The sequence below is a fragment of the Syzygium oleosum genome, unplaced genomic scaffold (assembly GCF_021117445.2).
Source record: "Syzygium oleosum isolate NSW1041296 unplaced genomic scaffold, Sole_v2.1 Sole_v2.01, whole genome shotgun sequence".
In the NCBI taxonomy this organism is placed as follows: domain Eukaryota; kingdom Viridiplantae; phylum Streptophyta; class Magnoliopsida; order Myrtales; family Myrtaceae; genus Syzygium; species Syzygium oleosum.
Genome location: NW_026607485.1, coordinates 7,131,658 through 7,146,525, shown reverse-complemented (window position 1 = coordinate 7,146,525; position 14,868 = coordinate 7,131,658). Strand labels below are relative to the sequence as shown.

General features: G+C 41.0%; 2 protein-coding genes across 2 annotated transcripts; both read left to right on the top strand.

The window, feature by feature from the left end:
* Positions 1-3,676: 3,676 nt before the first annotated feature.
* LOC115684973 (probable aspartic proteinase GIP2) lies at positions 3,677-5,383 on the top strand. Its single transcript, XM_030609939.2, has 2 exons — positions 3,677-4,230; positions 4,402-5,383. Exons 1-2 carry the CDS (start codon positions 3,685-3,687, stop codon positions 5,251-5,253), a joined length of 1,398 nt encoding a protein of 465 aa, XP_030465799.2. The 5' UTR covers positions 3,677-3,684; the 3' UTR covers positions 5,254-5,383.
* Positions 5,384-8,541: 3,158 nt separating this feature from the next.
* LOC115685018 (probable aquaporin NIP7-1) lies at positions 8,542-10,233 on the top strand. The gene is made up of 5 exons (XM_030609995.2): positions 8,542-8,865; positions 9,069-9,293; positions 9,378-9,572; positions 9,680-9,741; positions 9,844-10,233. Exons 1-5 carry the CDS (start codon positions 8,683-8,685, stop codon positions 10,061-10,063), a joined length of 885 nt encoding a protein of 294 aa, XP_030465855.1. The 5' UTR covers positions 8,542-8,682; the 3' UTR covers positions 10,064-10,233.
* The last annotated feature ends 4,635 nt before the right edge of the window (positions 10,234-14,868 follow it).

Genomic DNA, 14,868 nt, shown 5'->3' with positions numbered 1-14,868 from the left:
GGTAGCCGGAGATGTTGTAGGTCTTGGCGACGACGAAGCCATCGATGTTGAGCACCATCGTGGCTTGCGAGCCGATCATGCTGGTGTTGACGAGGTTGATGGCCTAGGAAACCTAGGCACAGCCGGCCATTAGGGCGGCAATGTAGATGACGAAGAGGGAAGAGTTGGGGCGTTGTAAGTGTAGTGGCTAATATCACCTAAAGGGGGTGAATAGGTGATTTCAAGAACACTTGACTAGCTTACTTGTAAATATAAACGTCAAGTAAAATATGAGCTGCATAACAGAGACGAGTTGATATTAGCGAGAAAATGTAGTTATATCAAATGCAGGGCGTTTCTATCAGCCAAATATGGAAATAAGCAGAGAGATAGAAAATGATGCACACAAAGCTTTATAATGGTTCGGCTTGGTAATCCTACGTTCACACTCTCAAACTAACAGCCTACTGGCTGGATTCCGCTAGTAATCTTCTTATTAGTTACAATAGTATGTTCTTCTTTACCTTTTCTAAATAGTTACAATAGTATGTGCCACTTATACTCAAAGCACTTCTTTCCGAAACTGATGTTGCTTATAAGATATATCACACTATTATACACCTAAGCACAAACTATAACACTTATATACTTCTCAAGAGATCACACTTTTCAAAACACTTAAAAAATAATATAAATATGTAAAACTTTCTCTGTTGATTAGATTGCTCGCCAATCTTGATGCTTCCCTTTCCTTCGGTGTCTGTTGATTCCTTTTATACTCTTCGGTTTCCGATATGTATGTTGGACAATCTTCAAGAGGATCAATCTCCAAGCTATCCGTTGTTCAATCGTTGAGAAGATCAATCTAGTTATTGAAATCAATCATTCTGAGTTTCTGGAGATTTGGTTGCCTGTACAATTAAATCTCCTAGTTTCCAAAAACAAAGTACCTTGAACTATGGAAACAAATCTGTCTTCCAAATGATTATCAATCAGTCAATATATCACATGTAATCAGGATCTTCCACATAGATATTTCTCAAGATCGATAACTAATCAATTTCTTCGTTTAAGAATCCAAGCCAGATAATTAGCTACCATAAATGTCCAGATAAAAATCGTCACGGGATATTTTTATCTAGATTTCTGGAGCGCATGATAAATTGTTATGTAGGTAATATAGGTACTTGGCTTATATCAGCAATTTCTGATTATATCTGATTTCCTGGTGATATTGATTTATGATCATATCAGGTTTCCCCGAAGATATAGTACTCTGTCTCAATTGGTTCCTTCCAGATTTCACGAATCGATGATAAGATCTTCTGCAACAATAGATGCTGCCGCCAAGTTGCTGAGTTGGTGCCAATCAATTTCTCCAAGAGTTATCCAACTTTCGATATTTGGAAGATGGAGAAATCACATGGAGCCCAATTCCCACGTGGATAATAATGTAAGAAAACAACATGGATTGGAAAAATGAAAAGCCCCAGTGGTTTAATAGTCGAACCCATGATTTGTTTTTTTATTGGAGAGATGTGCAGAATTTTACGTACAATTATTAAGTAAGTTTCGTCCCGCACTTCTACAAATCTCCGAAAAATCCGATCAATGGGGATCGGCGACCGTCGGACCACAAGAGAACATATCTCGATTTTCCGTCGAGAACTTTTGAAGTATTTGCGAAGTACAACAGCTTGTATAGAAGGCACAACACAATACACTAAGGCACGACGGTCTTAGGCTGTGGATCAATGCCTCTACAGACAATAGAAATTCCCTCATTGTGTTCTGTATGTCGCATATTAATGTTTCCGAGCAGTACCCCGTTCTTAGATAACGTGAATTACTTCCATACGAATGGCTGGTCAGGTGAGCTGCACGCTGGGATCCAAAGTTTCGATGATTTTGGTCCCACATTATCCACAGACAATGCAATAAATGACTCTGATTTTCGTAGGCAGCGAAGTAAAGGTGCCCTTGCGAAACCGAAGGGTTCATATCAACATTGCCTTGAACAGTCTTCGAGGGCGGCGAATTAGGTCTAGTCTTAAATTTCGAATTGAATGATGGGTCCGTACGGTCACATGGGAAGTCATTGAACGTGGCGGACCGGTTGCGGAGCCAAGGGACTTAGAAAGCAAACCAAAGAGCCGTCATAAATGTCGTGATCCTTATAATAAATATGGTTTAGATTCATCATTCGAACATGCTAAATAAATTTCAAGAAATAACGAGATCGATGATTGTCGTGACCTAATGAACTTAATCTGTCTAAAGGGCTTCGCAATAACTTTATGAAACTAAAAGAGCCATGAAGTTTACACAAGAAAGGAGCATGGAAAGAGAAAAAGGAGGTCGAGGTAGCCTAGTTAGTCGAGACATTGAAGAATTCTCGATTCAAGAACTGGGAAGTATACGATGAAATCCCATAAATCGCGTGCAACTTATTATGAATTAGGGTAATTTGCACCTATTAGGGTGCGCATGGAATGCATTCCGGAATAAAATTTGTTCGGAATGCATTAGAAACAACGGCGTTTGTTAAAAATTTCCGAATGCATTACGGAGCGATTTTTTAATTTTGGAATAAAAATGCGTTTGTTAAAAATACTTGATTCCAGAATGCATTCTTGATTCCAGAATGCATTTTTGATTTCGGAATGAGTTTTTGGCAAGAAAAAGAGAAGCTACTTTTTGTAGCTTCTTGATTCCGGAATGCATTCTCCTTATTTTCTCACAAATTTTTTTTTTCAGAAAATGCATAAAAATTGAAAAATTCTAGAAAAATTCAAAAAAAATTCCAGAAAATAAAAAAAAGTCAGATTTCGGGAAAATATGAAATTTGGTGAATTTTTTTTTAAAAAATAAAAAAAATAAAAAATTTCAAAACTTCACAGAATAGCTTAAAACACATGTGGCCACCCACTTTGAGTGAAATTTAAATTTTTTGAGGTGCCCAAAAAAAATCAAAAATTTCAAAATTTCACAAAATGACTTAAAATACCTGTGGCCACCTACTTTGAGTGAAATTTAAATTTTTTGAGGTGCCCAAAAAAACGAAAAATAATAAAAAAATAAAAATTTTCAAAACTTTATAAAATGGCTTAAAATACCTATGGCCACCCACTTTGAGTGAAATTTAAATTTTTTGAGGTGCCCAAAAAAATAAAAAATTTCAAAACTTCACAGAATGGCTTAGAATATCTATAGCTGCCCACTTTGAGTAAAATTTAAATTTTTTGAGGTGCCCAAAAAAATAAAAAAAATTCAAAACTTCACAAAATGGCTTAGAATACCTGTGGCTACTCACTTTGAGTGAAATTTAAACTTTTTAGGTGCCCAAAAAAATTAAAAAAAATAAAAAATTTCAAAACTTTACAGAATGGCTTATAATACATGTGGCCATCCACTTTGAATAAAATTTAAATTTTTTTAGGTGCAAAAAAAATCAACAAATCAAAACAGATTTCTGTTCCAGAAATCAATTTCTGGAGCAGAATTAGTCATGTTTTACCAAACAGATTTCTCCTCCAGAAATCAATTTCTTTCAAGAATTTGATTTCTGGAGCAGAATGGTTACCATTATGACCCTTTAACGGCCCGAACTTGATATTCCATTGACTTCTAAGTAGTTGGAAATCTGACCTCGTGCGCTTGAGCTAGCAAAAAGTAAAATAAAACTTTACACGGGAGAAGGGTGGCATGCATTATATAAATCATGAGAACAACCAAAGGCTGATTCCACGCAATCTATCTCACCTTCCAACAATGTCAACACCTTCTCTCATTCCCTTCTTCCTCCTGACCTTCATCTTAGGCTTAGCCTCCTCCACTCCCTCCACGGCCGCGGCCGCGGCCACTGCCACAACCAAACCCGCTCCGCTCGTATTCCCCCTCAAGAAAGATGCTGCCACCAACCAGTACTACACCACCCTCCAGCTCGGGACTCCCCCCACCGCCATGAACGCGGTCCTCGACCTCGCGGGCGAGTACACATGGCTCGACTGCAGCAGTTACAGGTCCTCCTCCTACCGCCCCGTCCACTGCAACTCCTCCAGGTGCGAGGCCGCCGGCAGCCTCAGCTGCAATGGCTGCTACGGCCCCGCCAAGCCCGGCTGCACCAACGACACGTGCGGCGTCTACGCGGCGAACCCATTCCTGAACGTGCTCCCGGGCTCGGGGCTCGCAGAGGACGTCCTGGTGTTGCACTCCACGGACGGGATCAAGTACAAGTCCACGAGTAAATATGTAAGTCGAATGTCATTGAAGTGAGGCAAACAAGCGTCGATTCACATGCACGAGTGGGCTATTTTCGTGACATCGTGCATGAATCGCTGAACTTAAGAAAAAAATGAAGAAATAATTCAGAGAAATCTCACCAAATCGGGATAATTATTCTTTTTGTTTTTTTACTTCCAGCAACGATTTGCTTTCTCTTGCGTGGACGACGGCCTGAACGGGACGACGGAGGGACTAGCGAAATCAACCAAAGGCATTGTCGCGCTCGCGAGGAACCCGGCCTCACTCCCCACAGAGCTCTCCACGCAACTCAACCTCCCCCGCATATTCGCTCTCTGCCTCCCTTCTTCCTCCTCCGGAGCCGGCCACGGCGACCTCTACGTTGGCGGCGGCCCATACACGCGACCTCCGATCAAGCAAGACCTCGCGAAATCGCTCCTCCGCACTCAGCTCCTCGTCAATCCCGTGAAACGGGCCCCCGTCTACAGCGAAGGCGAGGCCTCCGACGAGTACTTCATCGACGTAACTACCATCAAAGTTGATTTCGCTCCAATCAGCTTCAAGTCCTCGATCCTCACGATTGACAAGAACGGCGTCGGGGGGACCAAAATCGCCACTCTTACTCCGTACACGGTACTCCACTCGGCGATCTTCAGGCCTCTGGTGAATGAATTCATAAAGAAGGCGATGGACAGGAAGATCAAGAAGGCGGCGCCGGTCGCGCCGTTCGGGGCTTGCTTCGACGCGAAGACGGTGAAGAGCGGGGCGGCCGGTCCACACGTGCCGACCATCGTGCTGGTGCTCCGGAGCGGCGTGCAGTGGAGGATGGAAGGGGCGAACTCGATGGCGAGGGTGAGCAAGGACGTGATGTGCCTGGGGTTTGTGGATGGAGGGTCCAAGCTGAGGACATCCATCGTGATCGGAGCTCATCAGATGGAGGATAATCTGGTGGAGTTCGACGTGGGGTCGTCGACGTTTGGGTTCAGCAACTCGCTCCTCCTCCAAAACTCCAGTTGCTCCTCGAGATCGTGACGTGCCTGGGGGCATGTCAACTTTGCATTTTGGCCCCTGACGTCCCCCTATCTTAGCTCCTTCTGCAATATCTCCTGTTAATTTGTAATGGAGTTTCGTGAAATAAAAATGGCATAACGAGTTCATTGCACGCGAGAAAAGAAAACTAATGGGAAAATCTATAAAAAAAGATAAGTCATATGCTGCTACCAAGCTGCTGTTTTAGTAAAAGGTTCGATATCACGAAAAATCTTAAATTAGTATATTTGTGTCAAATTTACTCCAAATTAATTTTTTTGATCACCAAAAATCCTAAATTGATACATTTGTGATAAATTTACTTTCCGTTAGTTTCCTTTAAGTTTGATTAATATCACGAAAAATCACAAACTAGTGCACCTGTAAAGTTAGGGCTATCAAAATGGATCACAAATCCATATCTTAACTCATATTTATGAAAATAAGTTACAAGTGGGTCAGCCAAATTTTAAAATACGGATCAATATGGGTTCTAAAGAAAAAAGGCCCAAAAAAATATGGATTTTAATGGGTTGAGTAACAAACCCACTTTCGACCCAACTTGACTCCTCGTCCTCTCTTCTCTCTCACTGGAATCTCGCCGCCCCCCTCTCCGTTTCTTCCGCCCCTCCGCTTCGGATCGTCTTCCGGTTTCCCTCATCGCCGCCGCCGCCACAGCCGCCAGACTCCATCCCCGAACGGACGCCATCGCGGCAACCGCAATCCCCTCGGGCGAAGCCACCGCGTGGTGACGCCGCCACGCCGCAAGTGGAAGGAGCAGTGGCCCCGCGAGCCCGGTGCGGGACACTTCCATCAAGCTCGTCGAGGGAAGAGGGCACGTCAACTGGCCGTCGAGCCCGGTCGTCCCCCGTCAGTGACCCCTACTTTGCTCTTCGCCGATGCAGTTGCTGCGATTTCCTGGTGATTGGACTCAGCTCAGTTTCGCCTCTGTTGCCTTATTTGTGAAGATTCTTGTTACTACTGCGAATTTCTCGGAGCAACTTTGCTTTCCTGAACTTTGGGATTGCCGTGTAGAGTGGGGCTCTGCGAGGAGGCTTTGATTGGATATTGCGAAATGCAGGAAAATGGTGTTTTGCCAGATAATTTCGTGGTCCCGAATTCGTTGAAGGCTTGTGGGACTTTGATGTGGATTGGGTTTTGATAAAGGGGTTCATGGATATGTGGAGAAGATGGGTCTTGGTGGATGTGCTTTTGTGGCGAGTAGTCTCACTGATTTTTACGGGAAGTGGAGGCTGTCGTAGGATGCACGGAAGGTGTTTGATTCTATACCTAAGAGAAATGTGGTCGCTCGGAACTTCATTTTAGTGGCTATGTTTGGAATGGGATGAATGGGGAAGCGATCGATGTGCTCTATGATATGAGACTCGAAGGTATCTAGCTCACACGATTAAACTATGTCGGGCTAGCTTTCGGAGTCTGACAAATATAGGAACTTATGATTCTCGGTTTGGTCCTTGAAAATCACTGAACTATTCGTAGGATTAGAACCGCATAACTTGCTTGAGTGGATGTTGATTTTGGAAAATGAGTTAAAATATGGGTCACTTTTGACTTTTTATTTTTTCTCGACTCATTTATAATCTATTTAGAAAAAAATGAGTTACCCATATGAAATTGGGCTTATTAAAATTAAGTAACAAATGATTTGAAACTCATTTTCCTAGTCTTAAGTTCTTTATAATAAGTATTTCAATTTATAGGCTTTTCACATATTTTATTTACTAATTTTTTTTATTGTTTAATTTGCTTTTTTAATTTGATGCGAAGTTTTATTTTTGTAAAATATACATGTGAAGAGTTTAAAGCGAGTTAAATGGGTGGGTATAGGTTTCCCTATAATATTAATGTGTTTTGGTAATATGGTTTCGGTCGGGTACGGGTTGGGTTGGGTATGGATCACTATATTTGTATTGCATGAAAATGCGTCAAAACGAGTTAAATGGGTCAATATGGGTCGGACCATATTTGATCCGACCTGACCCACACGTTTGATGGCCCTACCTGTGATAAACGGAGGGATAAACCCTAAACTGGTATTCTCGTCAACTGTCACGTGTTATCTAACTCAAAAATTTGATGGTAAAATTTAACAGAAATTAACAGAGGGTAAATTTGTCACAGATGTACCAGTTTGGGGGTTTTTAGTGGTCAAAATATTAGTTTTGGTAAATTTATTATATGTGTACTAGTTTGAAGTTTTTGATGGCATTAACTATTCGTAAAATGGAAAGTTACATTGATTTAAACGTTGAACCCATGCTTTGTTTTTTCCATTGCAGAGAGGGAGAGAATTGTGCCGGGAATTACTGAGCACATTTTGTTGGGCACTTCTACGTGTTCCAAACTTTGGGATTGGTGACCTTTGAAACTCAAAATATCAAATCTCGGTCTTGCATTGAACACTTTTGAAATCTTTGTGAAGTAGAGTCTTTCGTGAAGAAGGGGCGAGGAAATGCACTAAAGTACGACGTTTCTAGGCGGTGGATTGATCCTCAAGGGACCATGGAAATTCCCACATTGCGTTCTACCTATCACATGATGTTTCAAAGGAAAGCGACACAATTTCAGGAAATTCCCACATTGTGTTCTATCTTTCTGTAGACCGAATCATGAAGTATGTCATTGAGACCGCGTTGCTACACTACAACGCCCATCACACGGACACCATGTTGATCATGAGGTCCTTTCTCTCATTGAGGTATTCACCAAACACCGGAACAAATTGGGCGTTGAATACTAATTAACTATCGGCTCAAATACCATATGAGATTTGATCTAATTGCTTCTAACTGTCCTAATGAGCCCCATTGGTTTAAAAGGGTCAATCCGCAAGAGAGATAGTTGAGCAGTTTATGACCTGTTTATGACAAAAACTCGATTAAATGTAGTCTGGATCCGCTTCACCGCCTATTTGGCGAACGCAATCGGGCCATGTCAATCGATTAGCAGGTACTTTACTCTGAGCATTCAAAGCAAGCCTATCACACTCTTGAATCGCGGCTTGGAAGAAGTGGATAATTGACTTTAGAAAGCTTATTATATCCCTATTTTATACTGAAAAAGGAGAAAAGGGGAGGTCAACCCAGAATCAAGATTTGTAGGATTCGTAACGGTTCAACTTCTCAAGAGAGACAGTTGAGCAGCATGAGTTCATTCTTGTTCCTACTTCTGGGAGCAACACATGCATCGCGCCGAAGCGTCTTCGTCTCTCTACACTTGCCTTCAGGACTCGAACTTTGTGATTAGGTGCGAAATCATGCGAACGACATGGCTCTTTAAGCCTCGTCTCTGATCAACCTAATCCTCTGCTGCTATTTCTTCGACCGTGCTTCTGCCATATTCGTGTGAGACATCCTTAAAAGAATCTTAGAACTGTCTAGTATAGTCTTGCATTTTGGGGGTGTGGACGACATGACGACGGGCTTGAATATGAACCAGTTCCCCAAAGAAGCAGCATCACCCACAAGCAGTCCCTCAATGGAGGATCAAGAGAGCGGCCGCAATGTACAACTGAGAAATAGAGATTGTTCGATGCTTAAAGACTTCATCCTTGGTCGCTCTCGTCAAGGAATGAAGCTTAATACGGCTCGTATGGTGAGCTAGAAGTTCTGACCTAAACTTTCATTGATTCTTCTCGGAAAAGCTGCAAACATACAACTGAGGAAATGCAAACATCTACCGCGAAGTAAAGACTAGTCGTTGAGAGCTAACTATGAAACTATAGAAGCTCCAGTAGCTTCAACATTTCTCTTTCATAAGAATAGCTCAGTGAATGTCTCTGTTCCATTCAACTGCAGGTTTTAGCAGAGGCTGTAGGAACTTTCATCCTGATGTACTGCATATCGGCAATAGTATCGATGACACAACTGCTAAAAGGTGAAGTCGGCCTAATGGGGTATGCCGCCACAGCTGGGATGACCATAGTCATCATTATATTCTCTCTAGGGCCCATCTCCGATGCTCATGTTAATCCAGCCATCACAATCGCCTTTGCAACCTATGGTCACTTCCCGTGGTCTAGAGTGAGTACCTCACTAATTATCCAATTTCCATGACCAGTTCTATATACCTGAGACATTTGTTGATGTTCTCTCTCTTTTTGGCAGGTCCCACTCTACATTACTGCTCAGTTGACAGGTTCGGTATTGGCGACTTATGTTGGAGCATTGGTCTACGGCATCGAGTTGAGTCTCATGATCACACGGCCTCTTGGAGGCCCCGCCTCTGCCTTCTGGGTGGAATTCTTGGCGACATTCATCATGGTCTTCCTAATCGCAGGATTGACTTACAATCATCAATCTGTAAGATGGAAATTTTGCACTTTGATACCCATTGTACAGATATACTGGAGACAATAGTCCATGTCAGTGGATGTGATAAATTTATCATTACCTCAAAAACTTTGCAGGTCGGCCAGCTATCTGGATTTGTCATAGGAATAGGCATTGGACTTGCGGTAGTGATCACGGGGTGAGCGCGAACACTTGTTCCCATCTACAATTTCATCAGGATAAACTTTTCTTTCGAAAGCTCTTCAGTCAGACATTCTGAGCTCTGTTTGTTAATTCCCAGGCCTGTATCTGGAGCATCAATGAACCCTGCGAGATCGTTAGGACCTGCAATTCTCAGTTGGGATTTTGAGGCCATCTGGATATACATCATGGCGCCGGTTACAGGGGCCGTTGCGGGCGCTTTTGTGTATCGTCTTCTTCGCCTTCAAGGCCAGGAATCTAGCTCCACTTCATCTTCTCCTAATGCCAGTTTGCTGATCTACTCACAGGAGGCCCTTTGATGCAGCACGAGAGAGAGAGAGAGAGAGAGAGAGGATATAATGGACCCTGTAATTGTAAATTAGTTATAAACTAGCTTAAGGGTTCAGTTAAATTTGTTTCCTGTTGGGTGCTATAAGAGTCGATAAAGTCACAATTCAACCGTAATTATGCAGGACGAGGTTATCTATCATCCATGCTTAGTCCATACATTGCAACAAATTACAAAGTCAAACGGACACTCATAATTAAGCAGGATATTGACCCGACTGAGAATCATGGGACAAACTAGTAAGAACTGTCGGAAAAATTTAGAGGGTATGAGAAGTAGTATTGTTGGAAATCTGTCGAAAAAGAAGAAAAATTTAATTAAATCAATAATTTGAGGCGTGCAAGCACTATTTTTAAGGATAATTCCGCTCCTCGAAGTAGGAAACTCGGTGTGATAGGTTTGAGCAACTATCCTCCCAAGATACAACCGACCTTTTTCTTTATTTCGAACAGAATAATAAAAGGAACAAGAACAACGTTGTATGTATAACCCAACAAAAAATGAAAGATATATAAAAATTGTGTTTACATATATCTCTCGTTTCAATTATGTTCAGAGTAATAATACGTAGGTAAAAGAAAGAGAGTCATTTTCCATCATAAATTCTTACATTTAATTGAAAAACATTATAAATGCATTGTTAATTGATAGAAATCAAGACTATTACAAAATCGTTATAAAACTGTTATAGATTAATGAAAGAATAACATTGGGTTATTAGAATGTAATGCATGAAACTGGTACTTGTTAGGCTATGAATCAGATCTAGAAATAATGAAATATAATTCACGAAATCATTGGTGAAGTTTGAAAATTCTATGAACTAAGAATTTCTTTGTGTGAATTTTAATTTTCACCAATCACATTACACTCCCAAAAATTTTGTTCAATGCGGTTTTGTGCTAATAGGCCATGCGCATGCTTGGTTTATTCATAAGTGCTCTAAAGATTATTACCAATAATTATTAGCCTGATTCCAAAAAAAAGCATCAACTTTACATTGAATGACAATTCTGATTTGAATTTTTTTTTTGTCTCATAAAAATTCATCAACTTTCACTTAAATCTCAAATCTGGCCCAAATAATTTGAAAATATCATATCACGGGGGCCAGATTTGGGACTCAAGTAAAAGTTGGTTCTTTTATTGAAACAAAAAAAAATTCGGGCCAGAATTGTTACTCAAGGTGAAGTTGATGCTTTTTTTTTTTTGAATTAGCCCAATAATTCTCATAGGAGACGCCCCACTTCATACTTATAGGTGATTCCATCAAATATATTATACAGTTTAATACACCATCAATAATGGTTATGGAATTAATTAAGAGCTTGGCTTAACCTCTTTTTTATTACTATTCTCACCTTAGGAGAGACAAAAAAATTTAAATAGTTCATTATTACGTCAATAAGTGACTTGTTATTATCCATATGAACTTACTTCATGGGATTGCCAATCACATAGATTGGTTACCATCACTGTTAATTTTCTTCAATTGGCTTTGGTCCCATTCCCCTCTATGTATATTTAGAGGATCGACCAAATTCACTTCTGACTTTACATAATCGTTGGACATAATTTTATCCTTAAGCAATTGCTTTACTACATCATGCCTCAATCAAATGTGTCTATTTTTACCAAGGAAATTTTTTTCATTGCAATGGTTATTTCCGCTTGGCAATCACAATGCACAGACATCAAAGGTGTTGGTTTCATTTACAAAGGAATATCTGCCAAGAAATTTCGTAGCTACTTTGCCTTCTTGCCAAATCTTAGTTTACCACCCATTCTTTCACATTGGCTACAATACTGGCTTGGCAAATGACCATAGCAATTACGTCATCAAATCATCTACTTTAATCAAGCCAACTTTTGGTTTAGCAGGATTGTCATTTCCCCTACAATTTTTGTTTGGTTGATTTCCAAGTTACATCATCTCCACCAAAGGTGAACACATATCCTGTAGTGTATTTTGTCTCATCTGAATATGAGATCCCGTTAACATCACTGTATCCTTCTTTTATAGCGGGAAATCCACTATGTAAAATGCCATAGTTGTATATTCACATAGCTATAAAATTACAACTCTGAATTCCATATTTAACCTTCATATCTTTCCGTTTGATCCATACTTTTTGTTCATTCAGTCTTACATTCACAAACATAATATAGCACAGTCAATTCTCATACAACAATTTACATAATAGCACATTTCACAAGTTATACATGTACATGTAGTTAGCATCAATTGCACGTAGACTTCATAACAAGACATAAATTTAGCACTCACAAAGCAATTGGGCAAATTGAAATTGCTATATGACCCAGAAGTAAAAGACAAGAATAAAATCAAATAAAAAACCCCAACACAAAGATTATTTAGGAAAAGAACATTACTGTATGTAGACACTATAACATAAGAATGCAGGGTTTATCTTCTTACTAACAAGATTTAGTGTTTTCCCATACATCATCACATTATATCAGCACCGTTATCCATATGAACATTATGCTTGCCGATTCTTAATGAAGATGATTATTTGACATGAAAAATAACTCCCCGGGGTTTAACTTATTTCGTGGAAAGGTAACCCAAGATAATTGGTCCACGAAACCACATTTTGCTGATAGTAGCGAGGAGGGAGAAGAACAACAGAAGTGCCAAAACTTGTATACGGCGCTCACTTTAGTACCAAATTTTTTGAAATATGCTCATTGCAGTGCCAACTCCGATTAGTTTGGCCAGAAATCCAACGTAGCCTTTTTTTATTAGTTTCTTAAGCCGACGTGGCTCGCCGGAGAGTCCAGTCAGTATCCTATCCCTAAAATGACACTGTTTAGTACTCTTTCCTCCAAATAAGAACCCTAAATCCCCAAATTGAAAGAGAATCTCTCAATTTGCAACCCTAACCGACTATCTTCTCCCCAATTGAAACCCTATTTTGATTTGCCTCCAAAGTTATGAGCTCAATCTTGCAAATGGAGAGTAGCAGCTTCGGCAGCGACTCAAATTCATTTCAACGAAGCGAACAATAGGCCGAATGTTACTGTTTTTGCGAGTTATTGAGTCCAATAAGAACATCTTGGACTCGGTTGAATCCTAGAAGAAGATTTAATGGTTGAGCCAAATATAGAGAAGGCTCGAAGTGCAAATATTTCAAATGGGTTGATGCGAAATTCTTTGGTCGAGCGACAAAGGTGATCTTGGAGTTACTTGAAGGACGCCATCAACCTCCACCTACATTAATGGATGAATTGGAGGATGTGGACTCAATGCAAGCTGAAATGAAGGCTTTAGCATCTCTGGCCAACCATTTGAAAAAGAAGTTTCAAGGATGAAAATTAAAAGTAAGTGTTATCGAGCATTGATTGTGTTATTGTTCTGTTGTGTATCCTATTTTATGGTCAAATGTAAGGCGAGTGATGAGAAAAAGTTTCTCAGTCTACTATAGTTGAAGATGAGTGAAATATGTACTTGTATTGGGTAATTTGTAAATATAGTTGTATTAGCCTATTTTGTATGGAACAAACGTTTGTTGCAATCTATAGTGGAAATGGAAGGTTGAAATTTATTGGTTGCGAGCATTTACAAGTTCTCTTGCTTAGTTGTGTATTCTCAATTCTTATTTGCTTAGTTTTGCTTGAGATATTTGGATTGCTACAATGGTTTGCTGGTATTGCTGGTAATTGTTTGCTGCAGTGTTTGCTGGTAATGAGATGTTGGTTTGCTGCAATTGTTGCTGCAAACGCTTGTCAAATGAAGGAGTGGTACCAAGTTTAGAAGTCCTTATTTCAGTGTCAGACATTGTAAATAGCGATCGTTTGAGTGCCAAGTTTTTCTGAAACTGATCACTTAAGTGCCAATCATGGTCAAAAGTGATCACTTAAGTGCTAATCGTGGTGGAAATTGATCACTTAAGTGCCAGTTATTGTTAAAAAGTGACTACTTAAGTGCTAGTTGTTGATATGTTCGTTTCACTGGTACTGCACCAGCAACAAGCACATAGCTGGTGTGCTTGCTTGCACCAGCTATGTGTTGGTACATAGTGCATCTTGTGCTTGCACCAATGCATAGCTGGTGCAAGCATAAGATGTCTATGAGTTGCACCAACACATAGTTGGTGGACTAGCGCACCAGCAGCTTGCACCTTGTACCAACACATATAACTACTAGTGCAAGTCGTGCACCAGCCACCAAGTACCACCATCACCAAGCCTTGCATCAGATAAGCACTAGCAACACCTGCACCAAGCCCTGCACTAGCACAACCACCAGTACCAGCACCAAACCCTGCATCAACCAAGCACCCTAAACACCTTCACCAAGCCTTGTATCAGCCAAACACCACTACCACCAGTGCGCCACCACCATCACCAGTGCACCACCAGTACACCAACACAACCACAGCACCACCACCACCACCTACACCAGCCAAACCACATTACCACCACTGCAGCACCACTTACACCAGCTAAGCAACACCACCACTGCACCACCACAACCACAGCACCACCACCACCACCTATACCAGCCACCACCACCACCACCACCACCACCACCACTGCACCACTACCACCACTGCACCACCACCACCACTGCACCACTACCACCACCACTGCACCACCACCATCAGTGCACCACCACCACCACCACCACCAGTGCACCACCATCACCAACGCACCACCACCACCACCACCACCACCACTGCACCAACCAAGCATAATTAGCACAACTAGGACATCGAGCAAAACTAGCACACTAGCAACATAACTAGCACA